General features: G+C 41.9%; 1 protein-coding gene across 1 annotated transcript in view; it reads left to right on the forward strand.

Moving 5' to 3' along the window:
- Positions 1-25,362, forward strand: part of LOC112656803 (aldehyde oxidase) — a 76,054-nt gene that overhangs the window by 45,584 nt on the left and 5,108 nt on the right. Inside the window, 13 exon segments of the mRNA XM_049106447.1 lie at positions 585-685; positions 2,369-2,455; positions 2,457-2,509; positions 3,465-3,508; positions 6,742-6,827; positions 7,634-7,834; positions 10,694-10,921; positions 16,330-16,354; positions 16,357-16,424; positions 18,527-18,655; positions 19,556-19,630; positions 21,144-21,196; positions 22,430-22,544. Of these exon segments, the coding sequence (XP_048962404.1) occupies positions 585-685; positions 2,369-2,455; positions 2,457-2,509; positions 3,465-3,508; positions 6,742-6,827; positions 7,634-7,834; positions 10,694-10,921; positions 16,330-16,354; positions 16,357-16,424; positions 18,527-18,655; positions 19,556-19,630; positions 21,144-21,196; positions 22,430-22,544 (1,265 nt within the window).

Consider the following 25,362-nt stretch of genomic DNA (forward strand, 5'->3'; position numbering starts at 1 on the left):
GGATCATGCCCCGTGCCAAAGGCAGATGCTCAACCTCTGAGCCACCCAGGCATCCCCCTTTGGGGCTTTTCTCTTGTCTTTTCCAATTAGTATTTTGGGATTACTGGCCTTTCTGGTACCAGTTCTGGGATAGATGAAGCAAATAGCAAAACAAAGAACATAACTCACTGAACTTACCATGTCTTTGCTTGGATCCCAAACTTCCTGTCTTCTCTCTACCTTTCAAAATCTTCTAATATTTCTTTTACATATAAATAAATAAAGTCATTTGCTGTATTTAGCAGAAGCAACCAAGAAATGTGCATTTACCCCATCTCCTCTTGGACCAGAAATCTCCTTGCCATAATAGTATTCTGACTGACTCTAGAACATCACACATCTTTTCCTAGACCTCTGTGACCTATCATATTGGGAGACCTGACAGATAGCCAAACAGAACTCCACTTCAGATCTGCAGATATGGTGGTGAAGCCCGTGGAGCCTGCTGTCCAGCAATAGCATTGCTGGTGGAATTTCAACAGCTGGGGAAGGCTACCGAATCTATCTGAAAGCCTCCTTGACTCCGGTGTACCTTCCTGTAACAGGTGAAATACACATGGGCGGTCAAGAACACTTTTATATGAAAACCCAAAGCATGCTTGTTGTTCCCAAAGGAGAGGACCAAGAAATTCCCAAATATATACAGGTAACATGGGGCCATTGCAGGGGGCGGGGGGACTAAATGGATTCTGCTGGCAAAGCATACCAAGAGCAATTAGAGACAAATATGTCACTGCAGGAACTGAAGGAATTTGGAGTACTAACAGCCCTATCCATTTGGGTATTAACAGCTGTACAAAGCTTTTAAGAGAGTTTTATGAAAGTAGGCACCTTTTGTTTGTGGATTTATAACCCCAGAACCAGTTTTGGAGTCAGCAGGTCTCTTTTGCCATACTCCTGGCATTGTTGAGAATACCAAAGAATAAAAGGAAAGCCTGCCCTCCAGAGTTTATAAGTACCTAATTCACATGAAGCAATTAGGAAGTGGTATTGGATGGAATGGAACTGAATACTTAATCAGCTAAGTCAGAATTTACACAAGTGGAAGAATTACAAGAAAGGAGGGTCTGCTAAGGGCTAGAATCATCCAGAAAGTCCACAAAGATTAAGTCTTAAGTTTGGATTTGTAGTGAGAATGAGATTTGTCTAGATGGTGAGGAGAGGCCATTTCTAGGCAATGCCACACCAAGATCAAATGCCACTCATTCAGTCATTCATTCACTCATTCCTTCTGTAAACACATATTTCCTATGACCTATATATCAGGCAGCATGCATATAGGAAAGGAGGAAAGGCACAAAGACTACCCAAGCTGGAATAAGGGATACATTTAGGAGTGACTAGGTTAAGTGTCAGGGTGAAAGCAAGGGGAACACAGCAAAGGTGTTGACTCAGTAGGTCATACAAGCCAGTGTTATTACCAGAGCAGGTAGGAATGTGGGAATGTGTGAACTGAGGCCTTTAGAAGCTGGTACATTAAGAAGGGTCAGGTGAGTCCCATTCCAGTCCTGTCTGCTCCTCATTACCAGTGTGATGTTGGGCCCATCACTTCATCCTTCTTGGGCTCCACATTTATAAACATGAGTTGTTAAGATTAAATTACCTCTAAACATTAGGATGGTATGGAAGAGCAAGACCTGCATCCAGGGAGGATGCACTGACCAACTGAGCAATAATCCAGATGCGAGGCGAGAAATGTCTCCAGTGGAGACAGAATGTGGGGAAATATGGGGAATGTGGGGAAAAGATCCAGTCTGAAAGAGGTTTGCAAGGCCTCAAAATCTCACTGCTTGAGGAAACATATCCCAAGGGATTAGCATGTAAAGGCTACTTTTATTATGGTTTGTGGGGAGATTTTTCAAAAATTTATTAGCACAGGGGTGTCTAGGTGGCTCAGTTGGCTAAGTGTCCAACTCTTGATTTTGGGTCAGGTCATGATCTCAGGGTCATGAGATTGAGCTCCACATTGGGCTTTATGCTGGGCATGGAGCCTGCTTAAGATTCTCTCGCTTCCTCTGCCCCTGCCACCCCCACTCCCCTCATACTCTCTCTCTCTCAAAAAGAAATAATAATTATTACTAGCACAAAAATAGCACGTTGATACCAAAAGGACTACTTAATATTAATGATAGTTTTTGCAGTGTCATAGCTAAATGCTACTGAGATCAGTTGTGGATGTATGCTTAGGTCATTGGAAATTGTTCTGCTATTTAATATAACTACACGGTTTCTGTATTGTGTGTAGCGTTTTGGAATCAAAATGTGTAAAGACTGCCCCACTCCTTTGCTGCAGATGGATCAGATTAATGCAATCTGTTGTCATTCACAGGATATAGTTGCCTCGACCTTGAAGCTCCCAGTTAACAAGGTCATGTGTCATGACCTTGTAAAGCGTATTGGTGGGGCTTTTGGGGCGGAAGGCCATTAAAACCAGCATCATGGCAGCCATCACTGCATTTGCTGCCAACAAGTAAGTGGAGAAAATCTGCTAAATAGACTAAAAATAAAATGAAGTCATGCTGTACATACTCAATATTGGGGTTAAGAAGAAAGAATTTGGGTTAAGATTATTTAAAATCACATATGGTATACAAAACATAGGCTGCCAGCTTATTACAACTTTTTTTTAATATAATATATTGTCATACCAGATACTAAGAACCAAAATGGGACTCAATCATTGAAGAAAAATGAAAGCCACAGTAAAAATACCTGTAGGCAGAAACAAGTCCTAAATGGATGGTGGTTATTAGCCACCACCCTTACTTGGAAAGCACAAAGTAAGTAGAAGAATGGGCATGGAAGGGATTTCTGTTATAAAGACAACACTGCATGGCTGCAGAGGGCAGCATTTGGCTGCCGTGAGCAAACCAACAAACCATTCTTCTGTTTAACTTTCTATGCCTTGTGCTGACTGATTGTGGCCGGCTCACATCTGCTTTACCCAAAGATGTCAATTCATGCAAAGATACTAACTGGATCTGGCTGGTACAGAGTGAGTGACTGGAAAACATGTGAGCGTATGTACATCTATGAAAGCAGATCTGATAACCATAGTGCTTCCACGTTTTCTAAAAATAGAATAATTTCCAATAGTGTTCTGTGAAATAACAATTATTTGCCAACAGGTTCCTTACTTTTCAGTATATCAAGGGTATCTTTGTGAAACTCTGTCCCAGAAATTCCCAGAAAAATTTCCATAGCAGAAAATAATTATTCTTTTGCTTTGTAAGAAATAAATTAACTTGTCAGAATGGATTAATTGCCATAATAAACAACTAAAAACTCTCAGGGGCTTACACCTGGATTGTGTTATTTCTTGCTCAAGTAACAGCTCAGTATACTCAGCAGGGGTTGTAGGGAAAGAGAGAGGAGAGGACCTTGCTCTGAAAAATTATTCAGTGACTTAAACTTTTTCCATCCAGCAGTGCCACTGTCATCCCCTCATGCAGTGCCACTGCATCATCTAGTAAGGGAGTCATAAGGCTCATATGACTATTTAGGTGTAAATTTAAATTAAATAAAACAGAAAATTCAGTTCCACAGTTGCATTAGCTATATTTCAAGTGTTCAGGAACTACATGTGGCCAGTGGCTACCATATTGGACATGTAGATATAGAACATTGCCATCGTCATGAAAAGTTTGATTGCATAGCACCATGTTACAGAATATGAGTCCTCTACGGGCTCTTCTGCAAGGGCAGAACATAAGGGAAGCGGGAGAACATGGAGTGTTATGTGGGAGGTGTTTTAGGCACCAGGCGTGTTAAGTGTAGACCTTGCTTCTGTTCACTTGTGATGAGCCAGGACTTTACCATCTAACTGCAAGGGTGGCTGGGCAATGTAGTCTTCCATGTGCCCAGGATGAAAGACAACAGCATTTGTTGAACACGGCACCATCTCCACCATTACTGGTGTAGCTGCGTACATATTTTTAGGAGATAATGGATGTATTCATTTCAACTCAGGTTCACTCTAAGCTCTATTTTGAATTTGGTTTAGTTTAACAAAGATTTATTAGAGTAAACTTTGTTCTGACAGAGATTACACTTTGGGGGTGGAGGAGGAAATACAACTTACACATATGAAGTCATCATGAAAACATAATAATGTCGGGTTAAAAGTTGAGATGCACGTGGTAAAACTATGAGGAGAGAGGAATATGAGTTGCAGTATGTACATGAGACATCTTAGAGAAAGTGAAACACAAATGGCCTTCAAGAACAGATGGGCAGAAAGAAGGCGTATGGGTGGTGGGCATAGTAAGAGCAAAAATGCAGAGGAGGGATAAACATGGCATGTTCGATAGGGATGGCAGTAAGGAGAGAGGGAATCAGAACACACGGTGATTACTGAGAGGTGGTGGAAAATGAGATTGGTTAGGTTAAGTGATGCCAGACGGAGAGGAGCCTAGCGTTTCAGGATGGGGGTTGAAACTTGATCTTGTAAGAAAGTGTAGGACTGGGTAGATCCTTGATCAGCCAAGTGTCATAACCAAACATAGGTGCGTTGGGGAAGATAATAGGATGGCACTGGGCAGGGTGGCCTGGGGAGGAGAGAGGATGGAGGCAGCCAGACCATCATATTTGGGGTCTGAGGAGTGATAGTAAGATGTAGAAGAAATGAGTCCAAGAGCCACTGTAGTATTAAATAAAATAGGAGTTGTGAAAACCTTGGCAAAATACAGGAGACAATAAAACCACAAACATGACGTGGAGGTTTCTAGTAGAGAGAACCAAGTTAGAAGGAGGAAAGAGGAAGGAGGAACCTGGAAGAGCAGTGATAAGCTTGTTCATGTAAATGTTGGGGGAGAAGTGACAACAGGATTTTTAAATGCAAATGTCTTTCACCCATATGGAACTTTATTAAAAGGACTAGTTAGCGTTACAGAAGCCATAAACATAGCGGTGATTATAATTATGAGAAAATAATGTTTTCTGATGTAGAGTGAGGACAGGAGATGATATTAGTAACACTTATAATAGTAATATTAATAATTTATATTTAGAACACTTGCTGTGTTTTAGTCACTCATCTATAATTTTCTGTGCATTACCTTATTTATTGCCATTTCACAGATGGAGAGATCATAGAGCTTGCCTAAGATCACAGAACTAGTTTAGTGGCAGAGCCAGGACTCAAACTTAAACTTCTGGAGTTCATAGGTCATGCCCTTCACTATGACTTTGGTTTGAATTTGGTACCGTTCAACAAAAACCACAGAGTGAGGAAAATGTGCTAGTCCATTCTGAGCAGGCCACCAGATTTGGAGATTAAAAGATGAAATGGCTTCAGGGAGAAAGTTCAGGTAGAAATGTGGAGCCAGAATTTAAGGACTTGTGGCAAGAATGGGAGGTTAGGATGTATGCAGTGGATTTGCTTTGAGAGGAAAGAGAAGGGTTGATTGAACAGCAGCAATGAATTGGACAGGAGGGTTTTTTTTTGTTTTGCTTTTATATCTACCCTTCCTTTTTCCCCCTTTTTTATTATTTTTAGTTGTGGCAAAATACACCATAAGATGTTCTGTCTTAGCCGTGTTTAAGTTTGGTAGCATTAAGTACATTCGCATTGCTGTGCAACCATCACCACCATCCATCTCTGGAATTCTTTTCATCTTGTAAAACTGCAAATCTGCACCCACTAGGCAATATGTCTCCATTTCTTCCACCTCCAGCAACCCCCTAGAAACCACCATTCTACTTGCCATTCGTTCTAATTTGACTACACTAGGTACCTGATATAAATGGAAATAGTATTCATCCTTTTGGCTTATTTTACTTCACATGATGTCTTCACAGTTCATCCATGTTATAGCATGTGTCAGAATTTCCTTCCTTTTTAAGGCTGAATAATATTCTATTATATATGCACCACATTTCATCAATCCATTCATCCATTGATAGACACACTTGGGTTGCTTCTACCCCTTAGCTATCGTGAATAATGCTACTATGAACACAGATATATAAATAGCTTCAGAACCCTGCTTTTAATGCTTTGTGGATAAATACCCAAAAATGGGATTGCTGGATCATATTGCTATTTTTAATTTTTTGAGGAACTGTCATACTGCTTTCCATAGCAGCCCGCCATTTCACATTTCTACCAGCAGTGCATATGGTTCCAGTTTCTTCACATGCTCACCTATACATATTACTTTCTGTAGCTGGTTGGTCAGTTGGTGGATTTTTTTATAGTAGCCATTGTAATGGATGTGAGGTTGTTTGTAATTTTGATTTGCATTTCCCTAATAACTAGTGATGTTGAACCACTTTTCATGCACTGATTGGACATTTGTATATTGTCTTTGTAGAAATGTCTATTCAGATCCTTCATCCATGTTTTTAGTCAGATTGGGTTTTTTGTTGTTGTTGAATTTTAGGAATTCATACACATACTAGATATTAACCTTTTATTAGATATACAGTTTGAAAATTTTTCTCCCATTCTCTGGTTGCCTTTTCACTCTGTTGATTGTGTCCTTTGATATATGGAAGTTTTACATTTTGATGCAGTCCAGTTTACCTATTTTTTTTCTTTTGTTGCCTGTGCTTTTGGTGTCATATCTAAGAAATCATTGCCAAATTTAATGTCATGAAGCTTTTTATCTATGTGAGGAGGATTTACAAGTGACAAAGTGAAATGTAGAGAGACACATGGTCCCCAGCACCAGTATTAAAGGTCAGTTCTCTTTTCCTAAGCTGGGTTCATGAATGATGGCAGAAGCTTGGCCCTGGATATGGAGCATTATAGCAATGGAGGCGCCTCCCTGGATGAGTCATTATTTGTAAGTGCTTTAAGGAGCAAGTTCACATTCTGAAAAGCATGACATAAAATGATATAATTCAGAAAATGTTCAATAGTTAAATAACATATTAATAAACAAAGACCCACATTGCAGGAATAGCCATGTTATTTACTGGCACCTCTAGGGTAAGTCCAGAGATACTGGCTAATTCTGTGTCTGCATATTATCTCCATATTTCCCGTACTTAGAGTTCTTTTCTCAAATGCAAGCATTATACTAAACCACAGCTCTACTGATATTCCGGCCTGGATCATTCTTTGTTGTGGGTCTGTCCTGTGCATTGTAGGATGTTGAGCAGCATTCTTGGCCTCTACTGGCACAGCTACCCTCTGGTCTCAACAACCAAAAGTGTCTCCAGACATTGCCAGGGAAGACAGAGGACTAAATTGCCCCTGGTTTAGAACCAATGCATTAGACCAAACACGAAAACATTTTTTTCATGTTTTGCAGATATTTTATTCATTACATTCTATAGATCCAGTTTTCAGAGCCTACAAATGCTTCAAAGCCTTTGGCAAATGTCTGAAACCTGAGGATAAACATATATTAGCCCTAAAATAGGAAAATTAAAAAATGATGATTACAAAAGAAAAATTATTCAAATCCTTAAAAATTATTTTATAGCAAAAACTATTTTAATATAGGGCCTGGGTCCATTTTAGCATGTTTAATGTGATGTAGATACGGTTGGTCGTTTCTGGCCTGGTTTTGGTCTTAAGTCTCAGGAAGGCAAAATAGGTATGAAAGGATGTGAATCTTATCACACTAACTCTGGATTTCCCCAGGTGATAGAAATGGGACTCCTGAAAATGGAAAATGCTTACAAGTTCCCCAACCTGTGCTGCCGGGCATGGGCATGCAGAACCAACCTTCCATCCAACACAGCTCTGCGTGGCTCTGGCTTTCCTCAGGCAGGGCTGATCACTGGGTCCGGTACCACGGAAGTTGCAGCCAGGTGTGGCTTGCCCCCCCCCCAACCCCAGAAGGTAATGCTAATCTAGTCTCTCAGCGGGGAGAACCATTGGGGGGTCTTTCAGGTTGAGGAATTTGGATCCAGAGAGGCTAAGTGATTTGCCGGAGGTAACCCAGCTAACTAGTTAAGACGGAGCCAGGGCACCAAGTTCAGTGATCCTTGTCTTCCTCAGGCTCTTTTCCCCAAAATCCTTCAGACAGAGGATATTGAGGAGGGAGCTTTGGATTCCAACCCATGCAGAGATTAATACCAAGAAGTCTCCAGTGGTTGCAGATGCCCCTGCTGCCAACAAGGTCTATCAAGCCTTTCTTTTCTCTGCTTCCTTCACGTCTCAGGCAGCTGTCATAGCGTTTCAGTCATTTCAGTTACTAAAATAGTTTCCAGACAGAACGTAAAGACTGCTAACTCTGGGAAACGAACTAGGGGTGGTAGAAGGGGAGGAGGGCGGGGGGTGGGAGTGAATGGGTGACGGGCACTGGGGGTTATTCTGTATGTTAGTAAATTGAACACCAATAAAAAATAAATTAAAAAAAATAAAATAAAATAGTTTCCTTTCTGTTCTTGAAGTCTCGGTCCGACTTCATTCATTAACAAGCTCTGCTCCCCTCCCTCTGCCTCTTGCGCTCTGAATCCTGGAGCAGAGCGAACGTGGGGAGACTCTGTGCTTTCTTTCACCCCTTCTTGGCTCTGTCCTTCTGCTGTGCTGCTGGAGCGGAGGGAAAGGAGGACCAGAGGAGGCAGCCTCTTCCCAGGGAGCTTTGTCGTCTCCTCGCTTACGTGGAGCTGCTTTTCACCTGTCTCTGTGGGCTCTATTTCTGCTAACTCTCTCAAAAATGGACAGTCCCCTGTGAAAGTGGGTTAAATCTCCAGCCACCCCCAGCCGGCTCAGGCAGTATTTCCTGATGCCTCTTTGCCCCATGCTGCAGCAAACCTTCATCCGCCTTCTCTCTATTCAGTATTAGGATCTGCCGCCCTACGCAGGAGTCATTTTCTTTGTGTCTCTTGAGCTTCTGGGGGTTCCTGCCCTTCCCTCCTGGCCATCTCATCACGCCTCCCTCCTAAATGTTCTGTTGCATTTGGTGGCATAGGGAGAATTAAATAATGACCTCCATCCACCTCTGGGGAAGTCAGAGGAGAGGGCAGCTACCCTTAAGAACACTGCCTTCTCCGAGGTGCCTGGGTGGTTCAGTTGGTTAAGCATCTGACTCTGTTTTGGCTCAGGTCATGATCCCAGGGTTGAGAGATCTTGCCCTGAGTCAGGCTCAGCACGGGTTCTTTATTTATTTATTTATTTATTTATTTATTTATTTATTTATTCATTTTTTAAAAAAAGATTTTATTTATTTATGCATGAGAGACACAGAATGAGAGAGAGAGGCAAAGACATAGGCAGAGGCAGAAGCAGGCTCCATGCACGGAGCCCGACGTGGGACTCGATCCGGGGACTCCAGGATCATGCCCTGGGCCGAAGGCAGGTGCCAAACCACTGAGCCACCCAGGGATCCCTGCAGCTTGCTTTTTTATTTTTATTTATTTATTTATTTATTTTAACAAATTAATTTTTTATTGGTGTTCAATTTGCCAACATACAGAATAACACCCAGTGCTCATCCCGTCAAGTGTCCCCCTCAGTGCCCGTCACCCACTCACCCCCACCCCCCGCCCTCCTCCCCTTCCACCACCCCTAGTTCGTTTCCCAGAGTTAGGAGTCTTCATGTTCTGTCTCCCTTTCTGATATTTCCCACACATTTCTTCTCCCTTCCCTTATATTCCCTTTCGCTATTATTTATATTCCCCAAATGAATGAGAACATATAATGTTTGTCCTTCTCCGATTGACTCATTTCACTCAGCATAATACCCTCCAGTTCCATCCACGTTGAAGCAAAGGGTGGGTATTTGTCATTTCTAATGGCTGAGGAATATTCCATTGTATACATAAACCACATCTTCTTTATCCATTCATCTTTCGATGGACACCGAGGCTCCTTCCACAGTTTGGCTATTGTGGCCATTGCTGCTAGAAACATCGGGGTGCAGGTGTCCTGGCGTTTCACTGCATCTGTATCTTTGGGGTAAATCCCCAACAGTGCAATTGCTGGGTCGTAGGGCAGCTCTATTTTTAAGTCTTTGAGGAACCTCCACACAGTTTTCCAGAGTGGCTGCACCAGTTCACATTCCCACCAACAGTGGAAGAGGGTTCCCTTTTCTCCGCATCCTCTCCAACATTTGTTGTTTCCTGCCTTGTTAATTTTCCCCATTCTCACTGGTGTGAGGTGGGATCTCATTGTGGTTTTGATTTGTATTTCCCTGATGGCAAGTGATGCAGAGCATTTTCTCATGTCAGCACAGGTTCTGCTTGAGTTTCTCTCTCTCCCTCTGCTCCTCTCACTTATGCTTGCCTGTGCTCTCTGTCTCCCTAAAACAAACAAATCTTTAAAGAAAAGAACTTTTATATTTGTTTAAATAAAATCAATAACTAGGATAAGTGGTCTTATCTTGCTACAGAATCTGAACAATCCAAATTTTGTAGATCACAGCCTGGAAGTTAAATTCAGGATTATCTATCAACAGATATTCACAAATGCAACTAGAATTAGAGGAGTCTACAATGTGCCTGGACTGCAGTGGGTTATAAAAGAAATATAAGGAAAGGCTGCCTCCCTTTGAACTTACACCAGAGCAGCATAGAAAGCACGTAAATGCTAACATATTCGATCGAGGCTTCGCATAGAGAAAGCTTCAGGAAAGGCTTCAACAAGAAACTCAGTTTGGGCCTACTGGGATGAGCAGAACTTGACTAGGAAGACATTGGATAGAAGAGGCTGTAGCTGTTGCCTCTCCTCACATTTTGATCTCCTTTTCTTTTATAGGTTCGAATGATAAACATGTACTAGGAAATTGGTCAGACACCCTACAAACAAGAGATTAATCCCAAGAACCTGACTCAGTGTTGGAAAGAACGTATGGCCATGTCTTCCTACTCCCTGAGGAAAGCGGCTGTGGAGAAATTCAATTCAGAGAATTACTGGAAGAAGAAAGGGCTGGCTGTGGTCCCCTTGAAGTTTCCTATTGGCCTTGGCTCAGTCGCTGCTGGTCAGGTCAGTTCTCTAAACGGACAAATCAGAAGGTGCTGGGGAAACTTTCTGCGAAGGCGGGTAGCTATAGGGTTGCAATGCCTCTTTGTAAATCATCTCCAGGGCTGTCCTCAATCAAGCTATTTTTTCTCCAGAGGAGATAAGAGCTCCTTTGCGGGAATCCCAAGGGTTAGTGACAAACATTCTTGCTGAGAAATTGGGGGACCTGGTATCTGCTTTTGGCCCTGGCACAAAGCAACTGAGTCAACTTGCTCTGGGCCCAGATCACTCAAGTATAAAGTAAGACAGCGGGATGGATGACTGCCAACACTCCTCTTTAGCTCCTCTTCCAGCTCCTCTGTTTCTGTGTCGCTGGACCATGAAATAGAAATGGGAAGTTGCATGACATTTGGGTTCACCACCCCTTTTGGTGGGTGGGATAAAGTAAACCCAGAATAGTAAGTTATTTAAATAATTTTTTTAAACACAATTTTAGAAGTTTGCTCGCTTCTTAGCTGTTAAAAATGTGAAGCGGAGGACTGGAAATCTGCTCCTGTAGTTTCTTCAATTGATTAAATAAATTCTCTGCTAGTTTTTGTTTGCTAAATCCCACTTGCTGTTTCTGCCTTTTTTTTTTTTAAGATTTTTTATCTATTTATTCATGAGAGACACACAGAGAGAGAGGCAGAGACATAGGCAGAGGGAGAAGCAGACTCCATCCAGGGAGCCCAATGGGGAACTCGATCCCAGGGCCCCGGGATCACAACCTGAGCCAAAGGCAGACACTCAGCCACTCAGCCACCCAGGTGCCCCTGCCTCCGTATTCTTGAATGAAACTTACCTGAACAGGTAGGCATCCGCTCTACTCTAGCTCACTACAGAGCCGTGGTGTGGGACCCCTGTCATCTACATTCTTACAAACACATTTGTATACATACATCTACTGGAGAAGACAGCAGAGCCCTCAAACCTGTTGTCACTCCCCTTTGCAGAATTCACACCTTTGGCTGAGCCATGAAGAAGGAATGGCCGGTGCCTTGAGTGATGACAGATTAAGGAAAAATAGAGTGGAACTGTGAGGAGCACTAATAAGTATGCTGTGTATTGAGGGAGCAGAGGAGGCCAAAAACAAAAACAAAAACAAAAAACGGGCAGGAAGGTCCTTCCTTCATGCCCATACTGATCCATTCACCTAACCATCCTGGCTCAGCTTTGGTATGATCATTAGAATGTTTCATGCTTGGTCACAGACATTTGGTGGCTCAAAGGAGCATGGTAACAATACAAGTGGTAATCTTTTTGCAGCTTTCCCATTCCTCGCCTGTTTGTGATGGCAGAAACAACACGGAGACATTTAGTCATCTGCACGCACTTTACTCAGATGAGGGAGACAGTTCAGAGGCTGTGGATGAGTAATAAAGGCAAAACCAAGATTATTCAGAAGGAGGATAGTCCGTCTCTGAGCAGACCAGCCAGGATCACAACCTAGAAGATCTGTAGCCTTATTTAGTCATGAGAAAACTGAGGCTTCGAGAGCAAAAATAACTTGCCTGAAGCCCCACATCTGGAGAGAGGTAGGGCCAGGGCTGGAGGCTCCAGTCTGAGAGGCTCTAGAAACAGTGTTTTCTCAGCTACACCAAGTTGCCTCCTACCTTTTGGTAGGAACTGAGATGGGATTCAGCTCACCTGGGAAGAAGCCAGATAACAGCCAGCAGTATGACTTCATCCTCAAACCACCAGTCCTACCCATCTTTCCCTGGAAACCAGCTTCCATGCTGAAAACATCGGCATAGGGCCAAACCCAGGAGTCCGAGATGGGGCAAGCTGCTTCCTGGAAGCCATACTTGGAAAGAGGAGGGAACTAGGAAGGATATTAAAAGGCCGAAGGCTGGATGATTCATAATGCCCACGTCATTTAACCCCTATCTCACCTTTGTTGGGTAGGTGTGATTCTGTATTATAGGAGAAATTGAAGGGCATAGGTGTTCACTCTCTTGCCCAAGGACATCCAGCTATTGAGCGACAGAATGAGGATTAGACTTCAAGGCCTTCTAGTCACATGTCTTTATCATTCCATGTGTCTCCCTGAGCAGAGGAGCCCCATGCCCATGACAGCTGAAGGGCTCACACGTTCCTTCCCTCTGATGTATTTAATTACCAGCCTGTGGACACCGATGAGCAGACAAGATCTAATTAACCTCCGCATCCGTACCACCTTAGTGTGGCACCTGACACAGGGTATCAACTCAGATGCCAGAGCGGCTGAGATATTTGGGGAATCTGTGGAACCAAAGCAAACTGCTCACCGACCCCAGCAGTCCCTGCTTGATGATTGAGATTTCACAGACTAAGTCCCCGATTTGTGTTGAGAACCATCTGTTCTAATGCTCCAGTTGTGCCTATTTCATAAATGAAGCTTTGCAGAATTTTCCTTTGTGGCGATAACAATGAACCATCCGGTGGTGCCACTTAACTGAACCAAATTTGACATTTTAAATGACGCAAGGGGATTGCAGCAGCACATGGGACAAATTACTCAGCAGTCTCCAATAGAAATGCTGCCCTGGACACGCAGGCGGAGGACTGTTGCCAGCAGGGCCACACAATGGAGAAAATGCACAATCCGCTCTAATTGTAGCTCTAGCACGTGTGCCAGCTACAAATTGCCACGAGCAACTTCTGAATTGCTTGCAGAGCCAAGGAGGCCAAATACAGACTTTAAAAGCTTCATGCTATTGTAAATTCATTTATCAAACTTTTATTGGGCACTTACTATGTGTGAGATACTGTGCTGCATTCCGAGGATGCCCTAGGACCCGGCCCTTCCGTTCAGGGGGCTTCTGTTCTAGCAGAGAACAATGAAGTGGCATAGAAAGGAGCCCAGGAGCAGCCCTTGCAGCTGCCATTACCTGGCATCTGATGAGCAACCAGGGCAGCCAGCTCTAGGCTCTCTGGAGGGGATGCCACCGCCTAGCTTTATTATTTTGGGAACAAATGGTCAGGGTCACAAGAGATGGTATTTCCAGGAGTGATGTGTGAACAAACAGTAAAACACATTCTGCTGCATCTTCTCAAGATTGGGTATGATTATCATGGCAACGACGCCCTCCTCAAGGTTCTGAGATTCTCCCTTGGGCTGAGAAAGTGTATCCCTATGTCTCTATGTGACCAATACATGCCTAGTGTACACCTGCTGAGCCAGGTAAATAGAGCCCATTTTCACTGCCAGTGTCTTAAAAGCTTTTATTTCACTGAATAATGTAAATCTTTGGATACTAATAAAAAGGCAGTCCTCCAAGTGTGACCCATGGCCCACAAGTGGCAGTGAAGACCCTTCTGGTGGTCAGAGAATCGATCTAGGAATGTAGTTCATCTCTTGGGTATATCTGGTGATTGTCATGTGATTCCATTAACTTTCTTTTTTAAAATAGATTTTATTTGTTTATTCATGACAGGAGAAAGAGAGAGAGAGAGAGACAGAGGGAGAAGCAGGCTCCACGCAAGAAGCCCGACGTGGGACTCTATCCTGGGTCTCCAGGATCACACCCCGGTCTGAAGGCGGTGCCAAACCGCTGGGCCACTGGAGCTGCCCTCCATTAACTTTCACTTATGACCAGGGTTGTTTATAACTTATCTGAGCAATGAAGGCTTACTAAAATTTTAGCTTCATTATATACATAATAGCTAGTTACTAGAATTTTCTAAAAACTCTGCCTTTACAGATCCTAGATTTCTATGCCATGCATAAGTATTAAGAAGCCTAATATCTGACAGATATTAAAAGCTGACAGAGCTTTAAGTCATCCCTTGCTGGTCCAAACCACACCTATGAGGTTGGCCTCTCCCAGTTGAACTTGCAGGGCTTCCTAAACCACAGGGAACCACTGGAAGCATTTTCTCTAGGACCACATGCTACTAATATTGCTCTTATACTAGAGACTCAAAGTGAAAACGCCATCCTTGTTTTCTGTAGCCCTCCTGGGATAACTTCATACCCCTTAGCCTAGCATGGACAAAATTGCAAGAAGGCACATTCTTGTTGATTATAAAACATGTTTAGCTAGAGTCTGGATGTTTCTGATTACAGAAGCCTTTAATTCTGTGTTAGCAGTTTGGTTCTTTCCAGATCCCCATGGGGAGCTGTACAGTTAGATAAGATTACTTCCAAGTTCTCTTCCAACTAAAGCTCTGAAATTCTGTGCCAGGATAATTTGGAGTGGGCTTAGCTCATTTTGTAGCAAATAATGTCTGTCTGTCCCATCTTATTTGGATTTGTGTTTTTTTGCTTCTCTACAACAGACCTACAACTATGGGAATATGCGTTCATGTAAACAATTCTCTCCTGCCGTGACCTATCTATGCTTAACTTGGCATTTTACAATGCAAAGTTGCACAACTTTTACAGTCACCAAAAAACAAATCCCAAACCTAGATTGTTGTTCCACTCTGGGTTAGGGAGATCCTCAAATGTCTTAATGAGGAAATAGTAGCTTAAGGAACGTAGTCCTGCCGCAGCCTCAAAGCCATCCCGTGACAGTCTGGCGTCTTGTGAAGTCATCATGAGGCAGCACTGGCCCCGCACTGCCCTGGCTCTGCTCAGTGTTCTCAGGGCAGTGGGAGAAGTGTCTGTGTATATTTTGGCAAGAGATGGAAAGGAGGGAATCATTTCCAGGGAAGATTTTTTTTTATTAATTAATTTATTCATTTTCATCTGGTACTTTTTAATATCTTCTAGAATAGACTGACAGTGAAGTGCATATTTGGTTGATGAGGACAATTTTTATGCTGACATCTTGTTATCATTTAACATTAAACTAGTAAAGTAAGGGTTGGCAAACTATAGAGGGAGTCAAATTCTGCCCATGGCCTGTTCTGTATGTCTGTGAGCTTAGAACAGTTTGTTACATGTTTTTAACTTTTTTTTTTTAAGATTTTATATTTATTTATTAGAGACAGAGAGAGAGAGAGACAGAGGGAGAAGCAGTCTCCATGCTGGGAGCCTGATGTGGGACTCGATCCCGGGTCCAGGATCACACCCTGGGCCGAAGGCGGCACCAAACTGTTAAGCCACTGGGGCTGCCCTGTTTTTAACTTTAATTCCAATATAATCAGCATACAGTGTTATATTAGTTTTGGGTGTACAATATGTAATTCAATACATTACTCCCCAGGGAAAATGTTTTAATTGAGAAGACATGATAATATCCACCAAAAAGATCATGGAGGGGCGCCTGGGTGGCTCAGTGGTTGAGTGCCTTTGGCTCAGGTTGTGATCCCGGAGTCCTGGGATCAAGTCCCGCATTGGGCTCCTTGCATGGAGCCTGCTTCCCCCTCTGCCTATGTCTCTGCCTCTCTCTCTGTGTCTCTCATGAATAAATACATAAAATTTTTTAAAAAATATCATGGAAACTGTTGTCCTCTTTTCTGGTTAGGCTGCTGCCTTGGTTCACATTTACCTGGTGGGTCTGTGCTGGTGACTCATGGTGGAATCAAAATGGGTCAGGGGGTCCATACTAAAATGATTCAGGTAAGTATGTGATAGTTGGATTAAGTTGGGCGTGTGCTTGTAGCTATATGTATGAGAGAGAAGCCATGGATGAATATTTTCTGTTCCAAAATAAAAAGGACACAAGATTTTAGCTTTGACGTCTTAAACTGTTAAGCTGTTAACAGAAACTGGATAAGCCAGCCAGTTTTGTAACTGAACACCCTAAAAGAACGTGGCAGAGGAGCCTCAGGTTTTCTTATTGCTGCAGAAGATTGTGTCTTAATTTGTTGCTTTCCTTTGGGTATACAGGTCTCTCCCACCATCCAAAAATAGAGCATTCCTTTGAAACCTTTTCCAAGCCAAAATGACATAAAGCAAAGGTGTAATTGCCATTAATTTACATGAAAATATTTTTGAGCCTTTCCACATCCCCCCCAAAATAACCTCCCCTAGTATTTCTGATTTGCTAATGGATGTACAAAATAAATCGGGATAAAGTACAGATGATGACAGATGCAGTTCAAAGCTCTGGCCGTCCCCAGGAAGGAGCTTCGGATGCCACTTTTGCTGCTTGGGGTGAGCACTGCTTCCAAACCCATGCTGCAGAACAAACACTCTCAGAATTTTTGCTCTTCACTTTTTTTCCTAAAAAGGAAAAATCCTCTCCAGATTTATTTCATTTAGCAAAAACAGGTACTAATGTACACGTTTTGTAAAAGCCAAGTGGCATTATGGAAACTTCCACAGAGAGGGGAATACTACTATTAAGTGAGTTGTCTTTTTGAACCTTTGCTGGGTAATGAAAAGAAGTGTAAATTCTGATACATTGTGTTGTTTTTTGCCCTTTTTATAGTAAGGACTTTGAACAATTGAAAATATAAAACGCACTTGGTATTTCTAATCAAAGTCTACCCATTTTTTGGTTCATTTACTCTAATTTTTAGGTAGTTTCTATTTTGCAAATAATAGTAATATTAAAGATTATAAAACATTTGGAAGAGGCAAAAAACTTTTTTAAAAGACTGAACAATTTCACTACTTAGCAATAGCAGTGTTTTGAGATCTTTCCATCTTTTTTCTCTTTTGAAAATTGCTAACATGCTGTTTATGTAATTTTTGTATCTTGATTTTTATGTGTGTTTTAAAATTTTTATTCAAATTCCAGTTAGTTAACATACAGTCACATTAGTTTAGCATACAAAGTTATATTAGTTTCAGCTGTACAATGTAGTAATTCAACAATTCCATACATCACCCAGTGTTCATCAGGACAAGCGCACTCCTTAATGCCCATCACCCATTTAACCCACCCACCATTGATAACCATCAATTCTCTATAGTTAAAAGTCTGTTTCTTGGTTTGCCTCTCTCTCTTCCTGCCACTCCCCACCCATGCTTATTTCTGTTCTTTTTTCATCTATTCTAATATAGAGTGAGCACTTCCTCCTGTGGCTCAGGATTCTTTGTAATTATGATTTTTAATGGCTGCTTGTGGATATATGTATAATTTATTTAACCACCTCCAATTGTTGAATACTTCAATTAATATTTTTGTATGTAAGCCTGTGGTCAAATCAATGACTATTTTCTTAAAATAGATTTCCAGAAATGGAATTACTGGGTCACAGAATGTATCTTAAATCACTGACACATGTTACCAAATTGTTTTCCCGAAAGTATCCATTTCATTACACCACTAACCAACTTTATACATTATGAATTTTTTAAAAACCTTAGATAATTTAATAGTTGTGAATGATAGTACCTCATTATTGCCTTGATTTGCATTTTTCCAATTATAGAGCTTTTGCTAGAATTTAGAAGAGCGAGGTGGTAGGCCTCAAAGGCCTCAAAGGTGTTGATTTCATGATTATGAAGACATGCAGCATTTCCTCCTGTGTTGGCTTTTCCTCCTCTTCCTGATGCTGTTGCATATAAGAAAGTCAGAAAAGCAAGAATATGTACTCAGGGTTTAGGGTCCAGACTAGCTACTAGTTTTTTAGAAAAGAACCTTTAGTGGCTGGAGAATTCATGTCCCTGTTGCACGTATGGGGGCTTCACATATGGGCTTCCGTGTAGGTGTGTGCACAGGTCTGTGACTAACCAGAGTATTTAAAAAGAATCTCTCTTCTAAAATTCAGGTGGTTAGTCGTGAATTAAGGATGCCCATGTCTAATATCCACCTGCATGGAACAAGCACAGAAACTGTCCCTAATACAAATATTTCTGGAGGTTCCGTGGTGGTGGATCTCAACGGGTTGGCAGTAAAAGTAAAAATCATTGCAATGGCGTCCAAATCATTAGCCTCACCAGGTACATGGGTGGAGCTCAGAAGATGTTGAGAATTAATCCAGTTCTTATCTCCTTCTCACACTGTGAGAAAAATGTGCTTTCCCTCAGTGTCAGGCTCAGTATGTGGTACAATCCAGCTGCCCTCCTGGGCTGGAAACCCATCTCCTTTTCTCCCCACTCCTGACATCTCACTGATCATTCCATTCTACTCAAAAATATCTCTGTGTCTTTCAACTTCCATGTTCCAGGAATATCACTGTTTTGATTCAGACTTGCACTTCTTGCCAGGGCCATTAAAAGGCTCTGTCCCTCCATGTGAATTTTATTGCCTTTTACTCTGGCTTCATGTAGACAGAGTGAGTTTTCCCATAAAATAAATCTGACCGTGCCGTGTTTAAAAACAGTGGTCAGGGGGTTGCCAACAATTTTTCGGTTAAGTCCTGACCTCTTAGCGTGGATTATAGGACCCCCAACCTAGATGGTCTGTCTTTAAGACCAGCTAATACTTCAACCCCACCCCTGGGAAACCTTTTATTTATTTTTTTAAAGATTTATTTATTTATGATAGACTGGGGGGGGGCGGGGGGTAGAGACACAGGAGGAGGGAGAAGCAGGCTCCATGCCGGGAGCCTGACGTGGGACTCAATCCCGGGTCTCCAGGATCGCGCCCTGGGCCAAAGGCAGGCGCTAAACCGCTGAGCCACCCAGGGATCCCCCTGGGAAACCTTTTATAACACCTCTTAAAGGGTTGGTCTCTACCTTCTCTGTGTCCCATGGGCCTCTTAAATAAGCCTCTATAATGGCACATATCTTGTGGTTTTGAAATTAGTGTTTGCCTAAAATTATGATAATAATTTTAATTAAAAAATAATCCCTAGGATGCTTGTTAGACTCTTCTAAAATGCCTTGAACCCATCATCAGCAAGAATCCTCAAGGTACTTGGAAGGATTGGGTAAGAATCACTATTACTTTTCTGTTTTCTGTTGGAAAAAAAGGAGGGAGGAGAAATGTGTGAATTAAATATCAGTAGAAATGGCACTTTAAAAAGTACTACAGTTACATAACGATAAATAGAGGTCTTTGGCTGTCTGCGTGTAGAAATGTTATCATAATATGGTAGAGAAACTCTTGCATCTGGAAAAATTCTCCATTAGAAAAAAGATGGTTTTTCTACCTAAAACTCTTGTTTTTATTTTTTTAGGATTATTTATTTATTTATTCATGAGACACACACACACACAGAGGCAGAGACATAGGCAGAGAGAGAAGCAGGCTCCACACAAGGGAGCCCAATGTGGGACTCGATCCCGGGAACCCAGGATCATGCCCTGGGCCAAAGGCAGACTCTAAACTGCTGAGCCACCCAGATGTCCCAAAACTCTTGCTTTTAAGCCAGAACTAATTAATGTTTCCTCCTCTGGATCCTGAGTGTTTTCTAGATAATAGCTGTAAATCTGTTCGTTCTCCTTCTTTGGGTTTCACTGTTCTTAAATGGAAAGACAACACTACGGTCCTTCCATAAAAGTAAAAATCATATAAGCACTCATTTAGAAATAGGAGACCAAGCCACTGGATATGCATCCAACCAATAGTAGGCACTAAATTCAGCAGAAATTTCAACTGCTTCCTTCGATATACTTACAACCTAATTGGAAGAGAAAACACACATTCAAAAGTCAGCTAGCACACTTTTAAAGTAATAGGTTATAAAGTACCAGATGGTGTAGAATGGATGTCAGTAAAAGCTGAGAGTATGTGTCATGCCGTTTTAGGAGTCACATTAAAAGCATTGGTTGGGGGGAAATAGCATTTGGGGAGTCTTCCTTAGAAATGGTTCCTGCTACTCCACTGAGCTAGGACTCGTTCTATAACTCATACATATGGGAACTCTTAGTCCTTTGGGGGTATATTTATGTCTGCCCTCTGCTCTGTGTTTCCTGAGCTAAAGAAAGGCTAAGAGAGGCTGGCTGAAGAGACAATGCAAGACAGCCCTCCCCCATCATGAGATGCTGCTATTGGGCACACTTTCCCCTGTAATGGTTGCACTTCTCACCTTCTCTTTCTCAGACCTGGGTACTTGGACCAGAATTATGCCACATTCCTAAGGCTAGTGAATACCTGGTATTTAAACACTCAACCACCCATTGTTTCCTGGAACATTCCCTGTGGATAGGCTATCTTTCCAGAAGACCGAGTGAAGTTCTTCATCCACAGAACACCCCTTGCCCGCTCTAGTCCAGTCTATGGGTATCACATACCTTGGCAGTCGTGGAAGGAGGTCACAGGCCCTGAATACATGCTGTTACTATAGCAGTGACTGCGGGTGCTTGTGAAGTTGGAGAGTAAGGAAAGGAATACATTAGGCTTGGTTCTTGCTGTATTTCACATATAGTAGAACTAAGGTTGAAGCCATAGGTGATCCTTTTAAATACCATCACTGCATCATCTTTCCTCTTGTTTCCCAGGCACAAGCTGCTTTTGATGAAAACATTAGCCTTTCAGCTACTGGATACTTCAGGTAAAGAGTCCTTTTAATCACACGCTATGAGAAATAGCAAGAGCTTAAGGAAGAGTTTCACTTCTGTTTGCAATTTTGGAAAAAAAAATTGATTTGAATGACCTTCTGTTAATCCACTGTTATAAGCAACATTTAGCTTTTAGTTAATCCAAATGCCCAGAAAGGTTTCTGTTGGGAAAAATTGGCACAAAAATAAAATATGGCTGAACTGATGATTTGAATCATATGGAGTGGTACTAGAGGGTTCTCTGAGGTTAGTGCTTGGAACCCACAGCAGTGGGTGATTTTCTTGTTGAAAACTTAGTGTATCCTTAAATTAAGAAACAAAGGTAAGGGGATGCATATTAAACCCGTAATAAGATAAACACCATTTCACACCTTCTAGATTGGCAAAAAAGAAGAAATGTGACAATAACCACGTGTTGTCAAGATGCAGAACAATTGTCACTGACCTACTTTGGAAAATAATTACCAAATTATTTTAATGGAAAGTGAAAGCCATCAGCGAGCAGGGTGATGCAGAAAGTCTTACCTGATTTTGTCATTTTGCTAGTTCTCATGGGCATTCCAGGGCACTGGCTGGCTAGCAGGAAAAGTGTCAGAAGCATTTTTCATGGCCACCTCCAGGCTGGCAGAAACAAAGGAGAGAAGGGTAGAAAGTGCTGGCAAGCTGCTGGCCTATGCTCCTCTTATACCATGACATTCTTCTGGTGTCCTTGAGAAGAGTCAGGAACAGAGCAGGTTGTGTAGATGAGAGAAGTAGCAAAGAATGAGAGCCAAGGGCCTGGTCCTACAAGCAGAAGGCTGAATCCTGGAGCCAGAATGACAGGCTAACAGGCACATGTACACCTTTGAAATAGCGTCTGGTCTAAAACGCAAGTGAAATTCCCCAAATCTGACAACAGTAGGTGACAGGACTCAATATCTACTAAAAGCAGAAGGGTGGATAGTCATATGATGAGCATCTAACTTCCAGGCATAAGGAATCATTGATTGGTTGGGAGCAATTGAACGTTTTTATCAGACAAAGCAAGTTTAATAAGAAGTAGATGTTTATTCAACAGATTTGTTGCATGCGTTACATGCAGGCACATCATGGTGCAAGCGTATTCCTCTGGTTTGCTGTACCTGCAAATCGAACACAGCCTCTGACTGGTCTGTTTAATCATCGGGGTCTGCAGTTAGGGGACTTAATCATTTAACAGCGCTCCTCAAAAATTCTGTTTCCTCCAGAGGTTATGAGTCAAACATGAACGGGGAGACAGGTGAAGTCCATCCTTTCAAGTATTTTGTTTTTGGAGCTGCCTATTCCGAGGTTGAAACAGACTACCTGACAGGCGCTCGTAAGGTCAGTACCAATTGGAGAGGTCTTCAAGTCGTACCTTAGATGCACCTAAATTCCATACATGCCATCTACCTGAGCATCATAGAAGCACCATGTATTTGGCTAAGGACAATTTCTCTGTGTTACCACAAAAAAAAAAAAAAAAAAAAAAAAAATGTTCAGCAGTTGCCTTGGTATTGTGGTTACTTCCGTGGAAAACAACTGACAGCCTCTCTTCTTTATTTTTCTGGCCCTTTTAAATGGAATCAGGAAAGAAACCACTTCAAGGAAGAAACACAGCTTAAAGAGAGCTTTCATGTAGACTGTCCTGACCTCTTATTTGAAATGCCATCCTATGACATTTTTGAAGGATTTCATAAGCATCCATAACCTGCTAACGAGCATGAAGGGCCAGCCCAGGGAAGGTAGTAGCCAACTTTTGATATCTTTTATCGAGCTAGGTCCTGCTTTTTAGATAGTTTAAGGGCATCCTTATGCTTTTAAGGGATCCAGTGAGGAGACACACACACACACTTTCTACACACAGGTTCTCCCTCTCTCTCTTTCTCTCTCTCTCTTACACACACATACACACACACACACACACACACACTTACATTTCAAGGAGAGGTGCTCCTCTTATAGGTGGATCTTTGTGGACAAATGAAGCTACTGACTGGCCACTGTCAATAGTAACAAATGACCATTAATACATTAAATGAGACTGTGATACCCTCACAACTGTCATGTGATAATCTTACCCAAACTTACCCAGAAGCAAGCTCTAGGTCTTGATATTTCCAAACGTACTTTGTAGCTGTATCTTGAATTATGATCAGATATAAGTTGTCATGTAACAGGTCTCCAGCATGTATGTTTTTAAAACTATAGTCAGCTATTCTTTGAAATTATATATACCTTTATTGAGCCTGCCTGGTAAAGTATCTGATTTGTCTGGATTCTAACTCAGACCAGATCACTTTGGGGGAAACTTGGACTGGGACAAAACAATGATCATTCTAAACATGGCTTTCTTGATAGGATAGCTGTCCTGTTTTAGTTCAGTAGAAAGCTTTCTCATGCTAACTGATTTCTGCATCCTTTCTCTCTCAAAGAAAAATTTGGTGAAAACTTAATCACTTGGGTTTTCTTTATATGTCTTGGCCTTGTTAAGATCTAAGAACAAGGGCAATAATTAGCCTTGGTATAAAATTCTAAGGTGTGTTCTTATAACTTATTTGAACAATCTTAAGAGATGTGCTAAACAGTCATTTTATCAGATGCATTCAAAAAAGCTAGATCTGTAGCTCAGGTTAGGTATAGACCTAGGTAAAATGCTGTAACATAACATGGCACCAGGGACCTCCCTGGAGGCCTCTTTCTCAGTCATTTTTCTTATGTTGTTAGAATTGTTCTTATTTCTACAAAATTTCCCTCGCTTTGAACCTACATCTATATATTACTTATCTATCTCTGTGTAACAAATTACTCTCAAATTTGGCAGCTGAAAATAACAAATATTTATTAAACCCGACAGCATTCTGAGGGCCAGAAATCTGGGAGCAGCTTATCTAAGTGATTCAGGCTCAGGATTTTTCACAAGATTGCTATCAAGCTGTAAAGTAAGGCTACAGTCACCCCAAAGCTCAATGGTGGCTGGAAAATCTGATTCCGAGCTCCTTCACATGCTTGTTGGTAGGAGGCCTCAGTTTCTCACTGGCTGTTGGCCTGAAGTTTCCATTCCATACCACAAGGACATCTCTGTGGGATGTCTCCATGTCTTCAGAACATACAAGCTGCCTTCCAAACCCAGAGAGACTGATGCAAAGGAAAAAGAGAGTATGAGCAAGTAAGAGAGCACCCACGACAGAAGCCACAGTCCTTTATGACCTAACACCTGACTGATGTCCTAGCACTTCTGCATATGCTGTCAATCTCACAAACTAACCTTGGTAGAGTGTGGGAGGAGAATAATACATAAGGATGTGAACACAGCACGTGGGGATCATTGCAGGCTGCCTTGGAGGCCAGCTACCACAACCTAGAACCACTCTCTTCAGCCCTAACAAAACAAACAAACAAAAAAACAAAACAAAACAAAACAAAACAATGACAGTCAGTCAGTCCATGGCTTTGAAAACAAAACCTTCACTAACACGGCCGGCATGAACGCACCTCCCCTCACCAATAACTGAGGCCGCTGGTCTGCTGGAAGGCCAGGCTTGCTAAGTGGTGTCATGGAGAACTTTACATTTCATCATGTCCTTAAATAAGAAAGTGTTTTATTATGATAAAACGTTCTGGTTCACTCTCTCATTTTCCTGAGAAAAATGTTAGATGGAAGTCCCAAATCAAATAAGAAAACTTGAGTTTCCTTTGTCCCCTTAATAATTATAGGTAGAATCTGTTTGTCATGGCAGATGGCAGAAGGCATTATGTCACATAAAAGAAGGTACAGACTTGCTAGAGAGCAAGGTGTTACCAGTAACCTGGCCGGGCCTGCTGCATTCCTCATTTGAAGTGTATCAGGAACTTTTGGTCACCACATTGTCATTTAGATTTATCTTTCCTCTGCTCTAAAAATGAAAAATATATAAGAGCAGATAACATTTGGGGACTTTCTGGCTGACGTACCCTTCTGAGCTTCAGTAAATGTCACCCAACCAGCTGGACTCTGGATATTGGGTTGTATGGTAGCCACAGTTTTTCAACAAGGATCATGAAGGCCATAAACATTTTCTGTGTCGTAGATTATGTCTGTTGCACTGGTTGGAACTCAATAAGTTACCTCACTCAGCCAGAACAGAGTCAAATAAATATTTTTCTCTCCTATTGTTTCTGA

This window comes from Canis lupus, chromosome 37 (assembly GCF_003254725.2).
Source record: "Canis lupus dingo isolate Sandy chromosome 37, ASM325472v2, whole genome shotgun sequence".
Classification (NCBI taxonomy): domain Eukaryota; kingdom Metazoa; phylum Chordata; class Mammalia; order Carnivora; family Canidae; genus Canis; species Canis lupus.